Source organism: Protomyctophum bolini (genome assembly GCF_963924005.1).
Source record: "Protomyctophum bolini genome assembly, chromosome: 13".
Classification (NCBI taxonomy): domain Eukaryota; kingdom Metazoa; phylum Chordata; class Actinopteri; order Myctophiformes; family Myctophidae; genus Protomyctophum; species Protomyctophum bolini.
The window spans coordinates 12166482-12182004 of record NC_137874.1 but is presented as its reverse complement, the minus strand read 5'-3'; the positions used below and the strand labels follow the sequence as shown (position 1 = coordinate 12182004).

At 40.6% G+C, this 15523-nt stretch overlaps 1 protein-coding gene across 2 annotated transcripts; it reads left to right on the top strand.

Annotated features, from left to right (window-relative positions):
• The first annotated feature begins 2171 nt into the window (after positions 1-2171).
• On the top strand, positions 2172-7285 carry lrrc32 (leucine rich repeat containing 32). Of its 2 annotated transcripts, none has more exons than XM_080781260.1 (3): positions 2172-2235; positions 3633-3746; positions 4955-7285. In XM_080781260.1, the coding sequence occupies exons 2-3, from the start codon at positions 3654-3656 to the stop codon at positions 6845-6847; spliced, it is 1986 nt and encodes a 661-aa protein (XP_080637386.1). In that variant the 5' UTR covers positions 2172-2235; positions 3633-3653; the 3' UTR covers positions 6848-7285. The 2 variants fall into 2 exon arrangements, with proteins under 2 accessions (XP_080637386.1, XP_080637385.1); XM_080781259.1 differs by having other exon boundaries at positions 2197-2364.
• The last annotated feature ends 8238 nt before the right edge of the window (positions 7286-15523 follow it).

Sequence of the window (15523 nt, the reverse complement as noted above, 5' to 3'; positions counted from 1 at the left end):
ATGGCGGAAAAGGGCGTGGCCTATATATAATATAATAATAATTTTGATTTTCCGACCTACGGTTCAAGAGTTATGAGCCAAAAGGTAAAGTGGGATGTTATAGCGCCACCATGAGGCCGACCTAAAAAAATATATTTTTAATTAATTTTAGTGATAATTAGGAAATATCCCTGAAAGTTTTGTAACTATAGTGCTTACAGTGTCAGAGGGAAAAATACTTGAATGTGTTTTTTTGCATTTCCCCATTCATGTCAATGGGGAAATTTAATTCACTAATAAATTCATATCAAATAAAATATACAACATTTCTCTTCGCACAGTACAAGCACTCGATTCCCGATTTTTCCGGTCAATTTGACATATGGCTCAAGTACAGTCAAAACTTCTTGTTGTTGTAGGGCGCCAAACTTTGTCTTACTCCAGTAGTGGAGTGAATAATAATAATAAAGTGTTACAGATACAAGAGTCTGGTTGCCCCACACTAATTACGGAGTGTTGCGGAGGATGAGAAACATTAGCAAATTGCGTTGTTAAAAAAAAAAAAAAAAAACATGGGTTATAGCCAATCGGTTTTTGATTTTTTTTGAAAAATTGCGGAAAAATTGCGGAGGAATTGCGGAGTGTTGCGGAAATTGCAAAATTGCGGAAATTGCAAATTGCGGAAATTGCGGAAATCGGAAATCGGAAATTGGAAATTGCGGAAATTGCAATGTCATGGACCAATGAACCATGTAAATACAACAAATTGAGCAGGGCACTGCAGGGAGTTGCACCCCGTTCCGGTAAACCAGAAGTACGACACCAGTGCCTTAGTTTTTGTGTTGTCATTTACAGGTCCTTTCGTTGAAATGTAAATTTTACATTTCGGCCTTCGGCCTGTTGGAGACAATTATCTTGAAGGACAATCAAAGCTATGTTCAACACCGCTTTATGAAACAAAAAAACAAAATATTTATCATTTTATCCAGATATCCAAAGACATACGTTCCCTGAATTAAACAAAAAATAAAGAAATGCTTTTATACAACCAATTATTTACAAATGAATCGCTGTGTTTTAGAATTATTTTATCTACTATTCTAAAAATACAGACATTATTGTTGTTCCCAAGTTAGTAGCAGCAAAAAGGCTTGAAACACTGCAGTAGGCCTACATGCTGCCATCTGTGCTTGGGTACAGTTACAGCACAAGGGGGCACCATTCCCCCTAAAGAAATGGATATCTACAAGGACAAAAGGGAATCTGTGTCACTCTCACTGGACTACTGATGTATGTGCTCGCACACACACACGCACACGCACACGCGCACACACACACACACACACACACACACACACACACACACACACACACACACACACACACACACACACACACACACACACACACACACACACACACACACACACACACACACACACACTCTCAAAAAAAAGCTGATGAATTCAACATCGGTGTCACGGAGCCTGATGGATAAACAAAAACTTTCTAGCACTCCTGGGAAATACAGTAGACAACCCCCAAGGAGTGTATCGTGTTTTGGGTATCCAGACCAGTGAGCTTGCCTCCAACCAAAATGTGATGGCACTTGGAATGTCCCCCCCATTAACTAAACCCATGTACACAGCGGCATCCTTCCAGTCAAGTCAATGTCCATGTGATACTGACAAATAATACTCATGCCCCATCCTCAAAATATGGATTATTATTTTATTTTTTTCCCCCAATACATTTTTCTTACACAACCAACAATAATAATGATGATAATAATAAATAATTATCACTACAAAAGTTTGTAACTCTATATTTGCACATTATTTTGTCTACCTGCATTTACCCATCCTAACTATTAAGCAGCAAGCATGAGTAGGTTAACCAATCTGTTTGTACTATATGTGGATATAATGGGGGGAGAGGAAGAAAGAAATTCATATGCACACAAGATGATCCACGATAAAACCGCTATCCATCTTGTTGAGCAGAATAATCCTGCAGTTCTCAGAGACAGATGGGACAGTTTCTCACAAGGGAACAGCAGGGAGAAAACTACATTTCAGCAGGACCCAGACTTCCAAATCCCATATAAGGCATTTCCCTTAGAAGTGGAGGTGGTGGGGAGGAGGGGGGGGGGGCTTTAGGAATGATGCAGGATACTCTCACAGGATGTGATAGCTGGGTTCAGGGGCAACAACTGCACAATGTGGAGGGAAGAGTCAGCTGTGAGGAGAGGGAGCCGTGAGTATTTTTGGTCGCTTGTTTGCTTGTGTGTGCGTTTGAGTGGGTTGCTCTCTGAGCTTGCGAGGATGAGAAATCAACATGGTCAGAAGAAGGCTCTCCACATAGAAGTAATCAACTGAAAGTGAGGTAAATATACTGTATGGGTCTTCTACTTAAATGGAGCTTTAAGATTATTTTTTTTGCTTGCTCTTTTGTGCGTGTGTGGGGGTGGGGGGGATGTTAAGTGGAATGTAAAGACACAAAGTGGGATTTGTGTTGAAATAATGGTGGTTTCTCGGTCATGAAATAGTAGCTGTTAATCATTACTAACCAGATCTAAAACGTTGGGCACTCACTCAGGACGGAGAGAACTATCATGTATCTCACACTTGAATAAAACTAGGAATATTATGTTCACCTTCTCCTTATTTATGTTAAATGTTAAATTACCTCTTGACATGGGTGACACTTTGGTTAGGTGAGGTTTATAAATACAAACTTTGTCGGAGTATGAAAAGTGTGCTTGTGGTTTAGCCTTGGCTTGTAGTAGAGCTGTGAAGCTGCTTTTCAGGTATTTTATGATTATTGCACCACACATTCACAGGTGTTTCTCATCTTCTACCAACCTTTCCGTACCTATACTATACTGTACAGAAATGATCATTGCAGGGCCACTTACTATCTCCGTCTTCTCGTATCTAATCTGACAGCAGCACAAAAGTGTAATTCTAACCTTTGATTTGTCATACAGGTAAATGCTATAGTCCGACTCCTCATTATGGTAATGGCTAGTGATTTCTCCAGCTGTGCCACTGAACTTCCACCAAACATGACAACATGCTTACCTGTCACAGTAATTACTGAAGGTCTTGCTTAAGACAGGAGACCAGATGAGCCGTCAGTACAATTTCACGAGTTTAAAGACACATGGACTTTATCCAGTATCCATTGTGATACTGTATAGTACCAATGAGACGCATACCGTTATCTATGAAATCCCCCGTTCAATGACTCTGCTTGCCCTTTGTGCTTCCGGGTAAATCTTTCAATATTTTAGGAGGAACTTGAGGAAAATGTTCCTACATAATAACAGGTAACAGTGTGGTAGATCATATACCACACAAGATGAATCTCAAAGGTCTTGACTTTTTGAGCTTGAACTTTTGTAAGGTTAGACAATCTTCCTTGGCACTGCCTGAAGTATGATACATGTAGCATGACGGAGGGCAATGCCACAGCAAACAATGACCCCCCAAAAAAGCCCCCTATTGTATTTCAGGGCATAAACAGCATTGTCATAAGTCACCGTGTCACACTATAGGTAGGACTACTCCCCTCTTCCTTCCCTTCTGAGCCTTTCATATCACCTTCAGCACACTTCCTGCATTCATGAGTTCTACATAATTTCATTTTAGACTCTTCTGGCCTCCAGCACCATGGCAGCTTTCCAACTGCTGCTCCCGGTTCTTGTCAGCTATGTGACAGCATCCTTACATCGCAATGCACGCCAGCTCTCTCCCTGCCAAGTTGTAAGTAAAGTTGAACTTCACTTGCAAAGTGTCTCATGTAATATTGTGTGTGATAGTTCACAGAGTAGTAGCTTGTATGTACAGAGATACATTCTGTAACTGTAATGGTGAACAGAAATTAGTTAAAACAGTAAATAGTTCATCAATGTCCTGTTGACATTCAATGTCCTATTAAGTATTTTCTTAGTAATATTTCAGGTATATATATTTCAAAGGACCTGTGGAGAGTTCCTCTAACACAGATCTGAAAGGGATTTAAAATGGAACCAGTTAAATTACGTTTTTCTCAGTATAACCTAATAATATGTATTTTTCCAGAAAAAATAGACACAAAAATAAATGTAGGGGGTAGACAAAATAAGCCTTGGCTTCAGCCTACACCTTTTCAGTCCATTGTAGACTAACTGTATGTAGCCTAACTGTTCTGTTAAATCGACCGAAATACATACATCAACCAACTATACTAACTAACTAACAAACAAACAATATAGTAGTAACCAATATAATTAGTTCAACACCATGAGGAATGCTTGTTTACATTGAGAACCTCATATAAGGTTGTTCATGGCCCAGATACTGTGGAATGCCACTGACTTCAGATACCACAAGTATGCCAAGAACCCAAGTGTACTTGACTAGGGGGGGGGAGAGAGAGAGAGAGAGAGAGAGAGAGAGAGAGAGAGAGAGAGAGAGAGAGAGAGAGAGAGTCAGAGAGAGAGAGAGAGAGTCAGTCCGTTTTATGAGCCGTTTAAAGAGAAAGGTTCTCTGTCCATATGGTTTCAATTATAAGCAACACTAATAAGTTGCGTTTGAAACAGTTATGGAAAAGTAAAACAACACTGTAAAACTCTTATGGTTAAATAGAGCAGTGATGTCACAAACAGGGTTGGGATCAATTCATTTTCAATTCAGCATTTTATTTTAAATGATTTATTTGTTTGAATTGAATAACTGAATTGAATAATGTAAAAAAATATGTTAATAGATCCCAAACTGAACGATGACCCTAACTCTGGCTAAAACAGCTTGTTTTATGTGTAGAAGGCCCCACAACAAGCCTCATATTATTCAGGCTGGCTGCCAAGAACATACTAGTGTAGATACTCTCCACATAGGCTTTAACCATTTGGCCTGTAATATATCTTAGTCAAGTCATTTGGGAGTGTGCCGAGATAATCAGACTTGTGTTTGTCTTTCTTTGCTCACAGGTCCAGATGGATGCGTTTTGCAATGACCTTAACCTCAGAACTGCGCCGTCCAATCTTCCTCATAGTATACAAACGCTGGATCTATCACGTAACATGCTGCAAAACCTAACAGAAGAATCCCTAGCATTCCACACCGGCATCCATCGTCTGAATCTCCATTCTAACAAGATCCACTTCATACAGCCTGGATTGTTCAAAGACATGGTGAACCTAAAAGTCCTGGACTTGTCCAGGAATCACCTAGCTGTTTTTGCTCTATCGAAAACCAACATTGGGCCCCTCACAGCTGTGGAGACACTTGATCTGTCAAACAACGGGCTGTATACAGGGATGACAGACTATTTCATAAGCCAGTCTCCCTCACTGGTGAACCTTTCTCTGAATGGAAATAGCATCACCAAAGTAGCCAAGCAAAGCTTTTGTGGATCCTTGGCCTTGAGGAACGTCAACCTCCATAACAATGTCATATTGGAAATTGAGGACGGCGCGTTCGACGCGTTGGCATATCTAACTGAACTTGATCTGTCAAAGAACTCCATCACTTGCATCACCGATTTTAATCTCGCTCAGTTAAAGGTGCTTAATCTTAGTAAGAACAGCATGGAGGTCTTTCAAACGGAAGACTCTGATGTAACCTATGAGCTCCTCTACCTTGATCTTAGTCAAAACAAAATGCCGTATTTCCCTCTAATTCCAAGAAGGAACAAAGTTGTGTACCTGAATGTGTCACGGAACCAGCTGCAAAGTGTCGACCGAACGGGAACAGAGGAATTGGAGAACTTTGGGGACACATTTTTATCTCACAATCCATCTGGCGTGAGCACAAGATACCAGGACTTCTCCCAACTGAAGTACCTTGACATGAGCTACAACCAAATCAGTAGCATACCACAGTCTTTTTTCTGCAGCATGGTATCCCTTGAGGTCCTGAATGTAAGTAATAACTGCCTTGGGTCACTTTTTGTTTGTCACGAGAGCCCCCTGCACACACTGAAAATCCTAGATCTCAGCCACAATGCTCTACAGAACCTGTCCTTTGCAGAAAACACACTCAGATCCCTTGAAGAGATCTATTTACAAGGAAATGCCCTCCACACCATGGACCCACTGACATTTCAGAGACTCCCCAGTATCAAGTCCCTGCACCTACAGCAGAATAATCTGAACATCTGCCTCCCACCTCTGGAAGGCCACAGTCCATCTGGTTGTTTATCATTTTCCTCCATTACCACATTGCATACCCTATACCTTTCTGGAAACAATCTGAAGGTTATTCCAGAGTACGCATTTCAGAACACACCTCTGAGGTTACTGGATCTGTCCTTAAACCCGGGCCTGGAGATCCATCAACATTCTCTCTCTGGCCTCGAGAATTCCCTGGCTCACCTATTCCTGAGGGAAAACAACATTTCCAGACTAAACATAGACCTGTCCTCCTTGAGCAGTCTGAAATTTGTCGACCTGTCCACCAACAGGCTGACCACTCTTCCCACGTGGAACAAGGACTCTTCGATTGAGTCGCTAAACCTCCAGAACAATAACCTCGTCACCCTGGAGTACGACACGGTCCTCGCCCTGGAGCGGTCGCTCAAGACCCTCTACATGGGCTCCAACCCACTCAGCTGCTGCAGCAACCTCCGTTTCCTCCACATGGTCCAGCGCTCGGCTGTCGTCGTTCCAGACATCGACACGGTGACGTGCATCCACCTGGAGGACTCCGAGCCAGTGAACATAGAGCTAGTGACACAGGAAATGTGTCACACGCTGGACAGTAGAAGTGTGAGTGTTATTGTCATTGTGGTGGTAGCGCTAGTAGTGATTGCTGTTCTGGTGCTGCTGTCTAAGGTATGTCACCAAAGGAGACCGAAGCGCAACAATACCTTCAACGCCTAGAAACTGTCCTCAAAATGACTGAGGCCAGAGTCCCAATATGAGAACGTTTGCTGCATCGAAACACACTTGAACAACACATACACACATGCGCGCATGCATCGCGCGTGCACACAAACAAAACACTAACAGATGGTGAAACTGAATTACTCATGAAGCACGACCGATCGATATCCTATATTCATGTTTTGATTCACCTCAGATAAATTAGGAGTCAATTTGTGACTCAGTGGCACAGTGTCCAAGGGGGTCGTTATAATCTATTTTTTGCACATAAACAAGGTGGCGTCTTTTTACAAACATAATTTGCACTTTAATAGTTTGTGTGTACTGTACATTCCCTTTTATTTGATGATTGTTTAGTATGTATAGTTTTTTGTTACTGTTCAGGTATGGAGGACAGTAGATTGTGTAAATAAAATACTACTACTGTACATCAGACCTCAGGAGAGTCATGTTGATTGTCATGTACTGTACAATATGTACATACAAGGATGCATACCATAGGGACAAACCCTAGGTAAATGTATTTAAGAAACTATATATATAAAAACCACACCCATGTGAGGGGCGCTCTTAATACATCATCATACATCATCTCATGAACAACTGAATATATGTGATTGGTTAGCCGATTTGCTCGTCTACATTATGATGTAAATTTTCCCTTCATTGGCAATGGCATTTAATGTTTGTTTTGCCACACATTTACGTCATATTTGGCAGACATTTGACCTAATTTCTCCTTTCATTGTCAACAGCAAATATGAGAAGTGTGTGGACAAAAGCTGTATACAGGAGGGGATAGCGCCCCTCAAAGAAATAACACTCAAAGTCCATTATTTAGAGAGATTCAGTTACGGTGTGGTACCTGAACATACAGTTGGACTATTCATGTTTAACTCTAGCTGGCAATTATGGTCGGTCAATTGGTCCACGAGGATGAGGAAGGCAAGATTAATGTTACACAGGCACTCAAATATTCATAAGAATCAAAGATAATCTCTATGTACAAATGAGGGCCTCTTTCCCTCTGTGACTAAAGTCCTCCATTTCCCCATCGCTTCTAGACAATAACAAAACACTTAGCAATTTACTCCGGAGGGTGGTGCAGGAAGTTGTCGTTTTTTTGTAGTCATGTTCTACGTCAAAGGGGGAAAATGCCCCTAAATGCCCCCTGTCAAGAAAGGGAATGGGAGGGACACACTCAATCAGGAAAAACTTTCTCCCATTAGTTATATCCACCTAGAGGAAACACTTTCTTTTCTGCTCAAGTGGAAAGTCTGTTGCTTAGATTTTCTCAAGTGGTTTGTAAAAAGCTCTCAGACAAGTTCTGAAATAGACCTACAGTAAATGCCATTTGTTTGTAGTATTAATTACCTGCTTTTTCAGCATGCAATTTCTTCTATTCTCTAACTAATGTTAATGTTTAAGCAAGCTGATTTTGAACTCCAGTTCCCCTTGGTGTGATGTTCATTTGCATAGCTATACATTAATACAAATAAACAATATATACACATAATACGTGAATATAAGCATTTGCAAATACCTTAATACCTACACATTTTGATCCCCATTTTACATTACAATATTATTGAAACAAATATCTGTTCATATTGTTTTCTGTGATGGAACCAAAATGTAAAAAGCTGTCAGGAGCAGATCTTCACTGGCTCCCTGAATGTCACAAATAAAATATGTAGTTTAGACTAGTGTTCCTCAGCTCCATGAACCAAACATCATGTCGTTCTCACAGGATCACACAGACTAGAACATCAAACTATTTTGATCATTCAACTCATGCAAATCTTGCATTCGTGACTGATTAACAGAACCACGTTAAAGTGGAATTTATTGTGGAGTTACAGGCAATCCAAAACGATACGGATAACAAGACAGAAAACAAATAATTCACATCCTCCTTTCCTGCCTGCAACTAATTACGAAATCTGATAATGCAAACAAGTTATGCAAGAGACAGCGTTTGCCGTAATCAACTCTATTTGCAGCAACTCTACTATCCGTCAGCACCCCTATTAGAAGCATCCTGGACTGGTGAGTGGTGACAGTGAAAAAAACTAAAAGCCTTATCCCTTAAAGCTGCAATACGGTACTTATTTTAATGAATACAATATTAGTACTACCTGTATGATTATCTTGGATTCCCCACTGGTAGGCAGGTTTCTGAACTGTCCACAGCCCTCCTTTGAGACACAAATGGTACCATAGCATAATGAGCATTAGTGGGTGAAGTTGTCCTTTAAGAGGCGTCATTTCATAAAAAGGTAGGGGGTGGAAGCACTTATAAAAATAGCGGATCTATGCGTTACGTTAAGCTACGTTGTGAGCTTGTAAATCTGTTATTTTCATTCTACAAAAGAAAGAAAGAACATGTTCGCCCATATAATGCCCAACATAGGGAATCCAGGTTGAAAATGGTTAATGAATGTATGGTTGCAGACAAGAAAAGTGTCAATATCATGTGTCATGTCACATGTAGACTGTAGATGGACTAGCATGGAGTTGTCAATTAGTTTCTCAGTGTGGTATTATAACTGGATCAAAACTTGAATGCCTTAAAACAATTACACCCATATTGTTTTTATCCTCAAGTCCGATCCAGCTAATCACTTGTGGCGTCCTCAATTTTATGTCCAAATTTTTTATCCTCAAAACGTACATTGCTCAGCCAATGAAATCGTCTCAATTCCGTGCTCAGCCAATGAAATCATTGCTACAGTATGGGATACACACAAACACACAAAGCTGGGCATAGGAGGGGCTAGCACCAGCTGTCAGTGTCAAATAAAACTGATGGGAACTAGTAAAAACAAAAATCCAAATTCAATGTTGCGCAAATATCATTTTAACATCTATCATCATGAGCTCATGGAGGTGATTGATTGTACATCTGATTGTTTACCTGTTTAAGTCTGTATGTATTTGACCATTGTAAGATAGCAGCCTTGAGAAGCACAATTAACTACAATTTCTATACATTGTCTATTGCTTGCTTTTCAGCATTGTGGAAGAAGTACTCTATATTTTATTATTTTCTTTATATAACCACAGTTTGAACTCTTGAATGTGTCAGAAATAGCAGTTTTACAAGCTCAAACGCATCAGCGTATTGTGAGCTTGTAGATCGACTATTTTTGGTGAAGAGATTGTGTAGATTAGAAGACAGACAAAAAGCTGTCCAACTCAGGCCTGTTTTACTATGAATAGGGATGAGGTCAAAATGACAATAGTAGAAATAATAGTAGAAATACTGTTCACATGATCTTTATAGTCGGATAGATGGATCTGTCAGATTTCTTATATTCTATGCTGTAAGACATTGTCTATTGGCCATTAACTGCTACTTCTATGATCACTTAATACAAAACAATGCACGCCCACAACAAACGTTCCTGACCTGGTGTAGACCAGCTGTGCTCTGAGGAGCAAGTGTTTTTAGTGCACATGAACTAAAACCTAATTATAAACTAATACTTTTGTTAGCTGATGCAACATGGGGATAGGAGATAAGTGTTGGTTTAATACAGTACACATATCTTTGTGAAACAAAATACCTTGTTCAGTACTTCAGTGGGAGGTGAAGAGAAAAGCAAGTAGCTATCTGTCTCACTCTGTCTTGTTGGATTTGAGGGCTGGTTTGAATTGATTCCAGCTGTCTGCTAATTGGACAAAACCCCATGTGGGCTTGTCTTGTAAAAGTAAAGAATATGTCATGGATATGGGATGGAACTGTATGCACAGACCTTCTAACTAGGACTGAAATCTTTCCAGGAGGGCACCTTTTTCCTGTCACCATTATGAGCAAATTAATTCATATCATAATTACACTTTTCTTTCTTTGCATTGTAATTACTTTACAACATACTGTTTTCGCCTTGCACTTTGTAAATCAATCTGGTAAAATAAGAGCATCTGTTAAAGGAAAACATCTCAAGTATCAATATTTGTAGTGATACTATTGCTAAAATAATAAGCACACTAATGCCAGTCACAAATCCATTTACAGTTCGCTTGAGCCTGTAGGCCTATAGTGCATGTCAATATAAATGTCGGTATGTGACGAGTATATTGGTCACAGGAAATACCTTAGGAAGTGCTAGCGGACCACACTGGGGGATCACTACGGGAAGGTTGATTTATTTTTCCTTTCATGGCATTACCTCCCGAAAATAAACTAGACAATAGTGGACCTTCTCTCCCCTGTGGAGGGGTGGAAGGACTCCGGCTCTACCGTCTTCCATTACAGTTTGAGGTTTTGAAGTACAAATTTAACATAAACATAATGGGCAAACTAAACAAACGCATAATCTGAAGAAACAACTTAATTCAAATATTTTCGTTAGGTAATATACCGCCCAGTCTAGACACATAATTTCATTTCAAATAGAATTCTTGCACTTCTTTTGTGGAATTCCTGCACTTTCTTGTTTATGAGATGGACAAAGATAACATCAGATCAGAGCACGGGAAATATTTGCGGTTGCTAATTGGAACCAGACCTCACTTTCTTCTAAGTTGTGCGTGCACATGTTGAGTCATCATTCTTTAATTTAACCTTCATTTACACACAGGATTGATGAGATCAAGGAGCTATTTTACAGACTAAGGGGCCTGGGCAAGGTAACAGTCAGGACAGAGAACGCTTAAACTTTACTTCTTTTTGTTTAATAAAAAATAAAAAATATTGAGACAGAAAATAGCAAAGTGAGGTTACACTGCACAGGGGAGGTGCTGAAAAAATAAAAAGATTCAAGTAATTCTATCCCATACACACCTAAGGGCTCAGAATCGGCCCCCCGGGTCCATTTCTCCACTCCCAGAGGGAGTTTGCTACGTAGGTGTATGGGATGGAATTAACTGGCTCCTTACAGGTCCATTTTTACACCGAGTTAAATTGCAGCGCAAAAGGAGTTACAGTGCCAAGAAACCCTACTAGACTCTGCTGTCTCGGGGGTCTGGAAGCACTCAGAACATTTCATAACACTCAGGAAAAAAAGCCACACAGTAAAATACTTGGTGTTAATTTACCCATTGTAACTGTGAGTGTGCAAATGTAAAAGAAAAGAAAACAGAGTTAAATTAACACTAAGGATTTGACAGTGTGAAAGAGAGAGGAAGATCAGTGACGTTATTCTGCCATAGTTCCAACATGCAGGACTTTTCAGGATTAAAAACGCATCGCATGGCAACACGTTTTGAGCTTGTAGATCAAATCCATGTGACACAGACAAATCAAGATGGCGTGTCTTGGTTTCCCCATTGTCTTTGCCTATATAATATATGCTCTGTTCATACTGTAACTGTAGTCCCAGGTTTGCAGAAGATGGCATACATACCCGTTTCCTGTTCAGTTTCACTTTGTTTAATTGGCTCAGCGGCCGATTTGAACTGGAAACACGTGTGAATTGTGAAGGTGTCATGGGCGTTTCCGGTGTTCTGGGAAAGGTTACCGGAACAGGAAGCGGATATGCCACCTTCTGTGTTCATTGAAACGCTCCGTCAAGCCAGAGGCAAGGTGGAGGATTCTAACTCCTGTAGCACCACCCGGACGTCCTCAACATTTAGTTAACCAGACAATGTGTTACTATGTTAAAATAATGTATTCTGTTACTAAGGATCATTGATATTCACCTAGAGCAGGGGTTTTCATTTCAACAGGTGGTCCGTGGAGTGGACCACTGGTGGAAGTATTGCATGTGGTCCCTGACCATTCATGTAAGATTTGTTGATTTTTTTTTAAATTGTCTTTCCACTAGTTGAGAAACAGTGAAATGAATGACCTGGTGACCTACAGTATGATGACCGCCCTTGTAGTCATTTACTGACAACTTTTTGAAATTAAACAGAAAAGGGGTGTTAGAATCTCAAGAGGGGGAAGTGCACCGGATTGTCTGGTTGATTCAATATTATTAGGAAATTATTAGTCAATGGTTGAGAATCAATGGGATGTATACACATGGGATGCATAGCAAGTGTTATACTAATCTATCTATATCTCTAACTTTTTATTGGCCCCCTCTTCACACGTGTGTGTTTTTTTAATTAATTGATATTAATTATGTGCTTAATTTAGAAGTCATTTTTTGTGTTTGAGCTGCATGTTTTGTATGAAGTGCGGTATAAAACGATTATTATACTAAAACTAAGCAGAACATTTGGGAGGCTTTCCAAAACCTGGTCCTGCAAGGCCTAGGACATTTTAGGATGATTTACACTGAAACCCCTTTTCCCTCACATTTTCCAACCCAGCCCCAAATTATACAAGCCAGAGAGCTGTCATCATTCAGCACATAGCAAGCTATTTAGGGTGCATCAGATCATACAAGGACTGACCATGATGACATCATTAAGTGTGCACTTGTTGGGAGTGGTGGTGCATGGGCCACTGACACTGAAAGAGTGAGAGAGGCAGAGAGGGGAAAAGGACAATAAGGAAGAAAAAATAAAGTTTGGCGTGTGTGGTTGTGTGCATGCACACGCGTACGTGTATGTGACTGGACAATGCAAAGGGCAGTCTGGTTAGAAGCAGTGTTTATCTTGACAGCGTTACACCCAGACCACCAGCACTGCCCATAAAACACACCGCTTAACAACAAACCAAATCAAAACGGGGATTTTTTTCAGAACGTCATGTTCCTGGAGACGCCTCAAAGCGAGTCAAACAAGTACTCCCCTTCTTTTCACATAAACAACAGATGTAGTACGTACCATTCCATTGTCCTGAGTATTTATCCTGTTTGTGTTTTGTCGACCATATCTTCTCTTCCATGTTTGGACATGGATTTAGAACAGCTGCAGAGTGGTACCGAATCTCAAGATATTAAATTATTGTTCCTTTATTATTCTGGATTCTGCTGTGTGGAATTAAACATTTCTCTGGATTTATATAACTCAGAACAGGAAATGAGCGTCATTAGTCAACCTCTGACCTCTCTCATGTTCCTCGGAGATAAAGCAGGGCATGAGTGGACGCGCTGGGGATTACTTTCCGTGAATAATAGGATGGTGTCTACTCTTATCCTGCCAACATCTCTGAGTGAGCGCCAATGCTTGAGCCTGGAGACTGCGGCGCAAGGCACAATCACTCAAACATGTGCACACACGGGCCAATAAACATACATATAGATTATCACAGCAAACCAACCTCCTAAGTCAGTTTCTTGACCTGAAACAGATGAGCGACTGGACTGGAGTCATCGGCTCCAGATTGACCTAACCTTTCCCCGACTAGATTTTACGAATCCATTTTAAGGATGAAATGTTTGGTTTTTATTCAGAGAAGTGAGCTAATAGTCACTGCTGTTTCACATCCCATAAGATATAGCGAGAAATTTGGAGGAGAAAGTCTGCTACATGGTCACTGCTGTTTGTTTTGTTTGTTATTTTTTGAGACAGTACAGTCTACAACAGTGACACTACTGTCTCCGTCACGTGGTCACTGTTTGCCTATCGTGTATTTGTCCTTATATGTCTGGTTTGAATGTTCTTTTTACTAATATCCCTCCGTCATGAACTACCCCTCGGGGATAAACAACATGTTTTTGAATAGAATTGAACTGAATAACTAGTATACACTATACATTCTTGCTCATCTCCATGATCACTGTTGATGTGCCCCTGAGCGAGGCACTTCAACCTTAATGCTGGGTTCCAACAAATGCCTATGTGGATAAAAACAGATTCAGAATACAGTCTCATAGACAGAGACAGACTGCAATGAGAACTTTCCCACTGTATTACAGCATGAACAAAGATGAAATGCAGTGAACTCTATTCAGTGTGGGTACAGTCTGTATCTACAGACATATCAGTCTGTAGATATCTTAAAAACCCACACTCAGAAGGAAGAGCTATACTTCTTCTGAGTTTGTGCTCTGGTCCTTTTACTTCATTTTCTTTCCTGAACTCAGCAGTGTTCCCTTTGTTATTTCAGAGAACCAGGGTTATATTCACAACCTACAGTATCCTTCCTTTTCGGCAACATAATTTATGCCCCGTCAAAAGCTACCCCGCATCGTTATAGGAGAGCCTAACCGCACAGGAGGGAAAGGGTTACACCCCTTCTAACATTGCAGACAGAACAGCATGTACCACAGAGTGCACGCACACACACACACACACACACACATCTACTCCGCTAAACTCATCTTAAACAATGCCCATGAGGTGGCCATACGTCTTGAGGAGTGAGGACAGAGTATAAGCTACAAGGCCCAGCCCCTTCTGCAGAACAGGCTCTAGTGACCTCTGCTGTGGTACAATGCAAGCAATGCCTAAACAGCTGGGGTCAGAAGCACGCAGGTTTTCTCAATAGACGCGAGGAAGAGACAAGTTGTCCTATTCAAGAAGAGCTACTGCTTCGTGACTCGTGAGAAAGACTGGGTGTTCTACTTTGAATTTGTCATGCCTACGTGTGTGTGTGTGTGAATAAGCCCATGTGAATAATATGTGAAAGTTCATGTGTGTGCTGAAATCAGCATCACTCTGACTGATGCATTACAGATGATGCGAGTCATCGCGAAGTCGACTATACGACTAGCTGATTCAGAGCTACGAGGGATCGTAATAATCAGCAATTAATTAGATTCTGACCGAACGACATCCTGCCATTTAAACCTAGGTCTGAGACCAGGTGTGGTAATACCGTAGTCACCCAAT

Bases quoted from the DNA above. Each gene is read 5' to 3' on its own strand.
- lrrc32 (XM_080781260.1), top strand. From the start codon at position 3,654: ATGGCAGCTTTCCAACTGCTGCTCCCGGTTCTTGTCAGCTATGTGACA. The intron at 3,747-4,954 runs GTAAGTAAAGTT...CTTTGCTCACAG, and splicing joins AGCTCTCTCCCTGCCAAGTT to GTCCAGATGGATGCGTTTTG.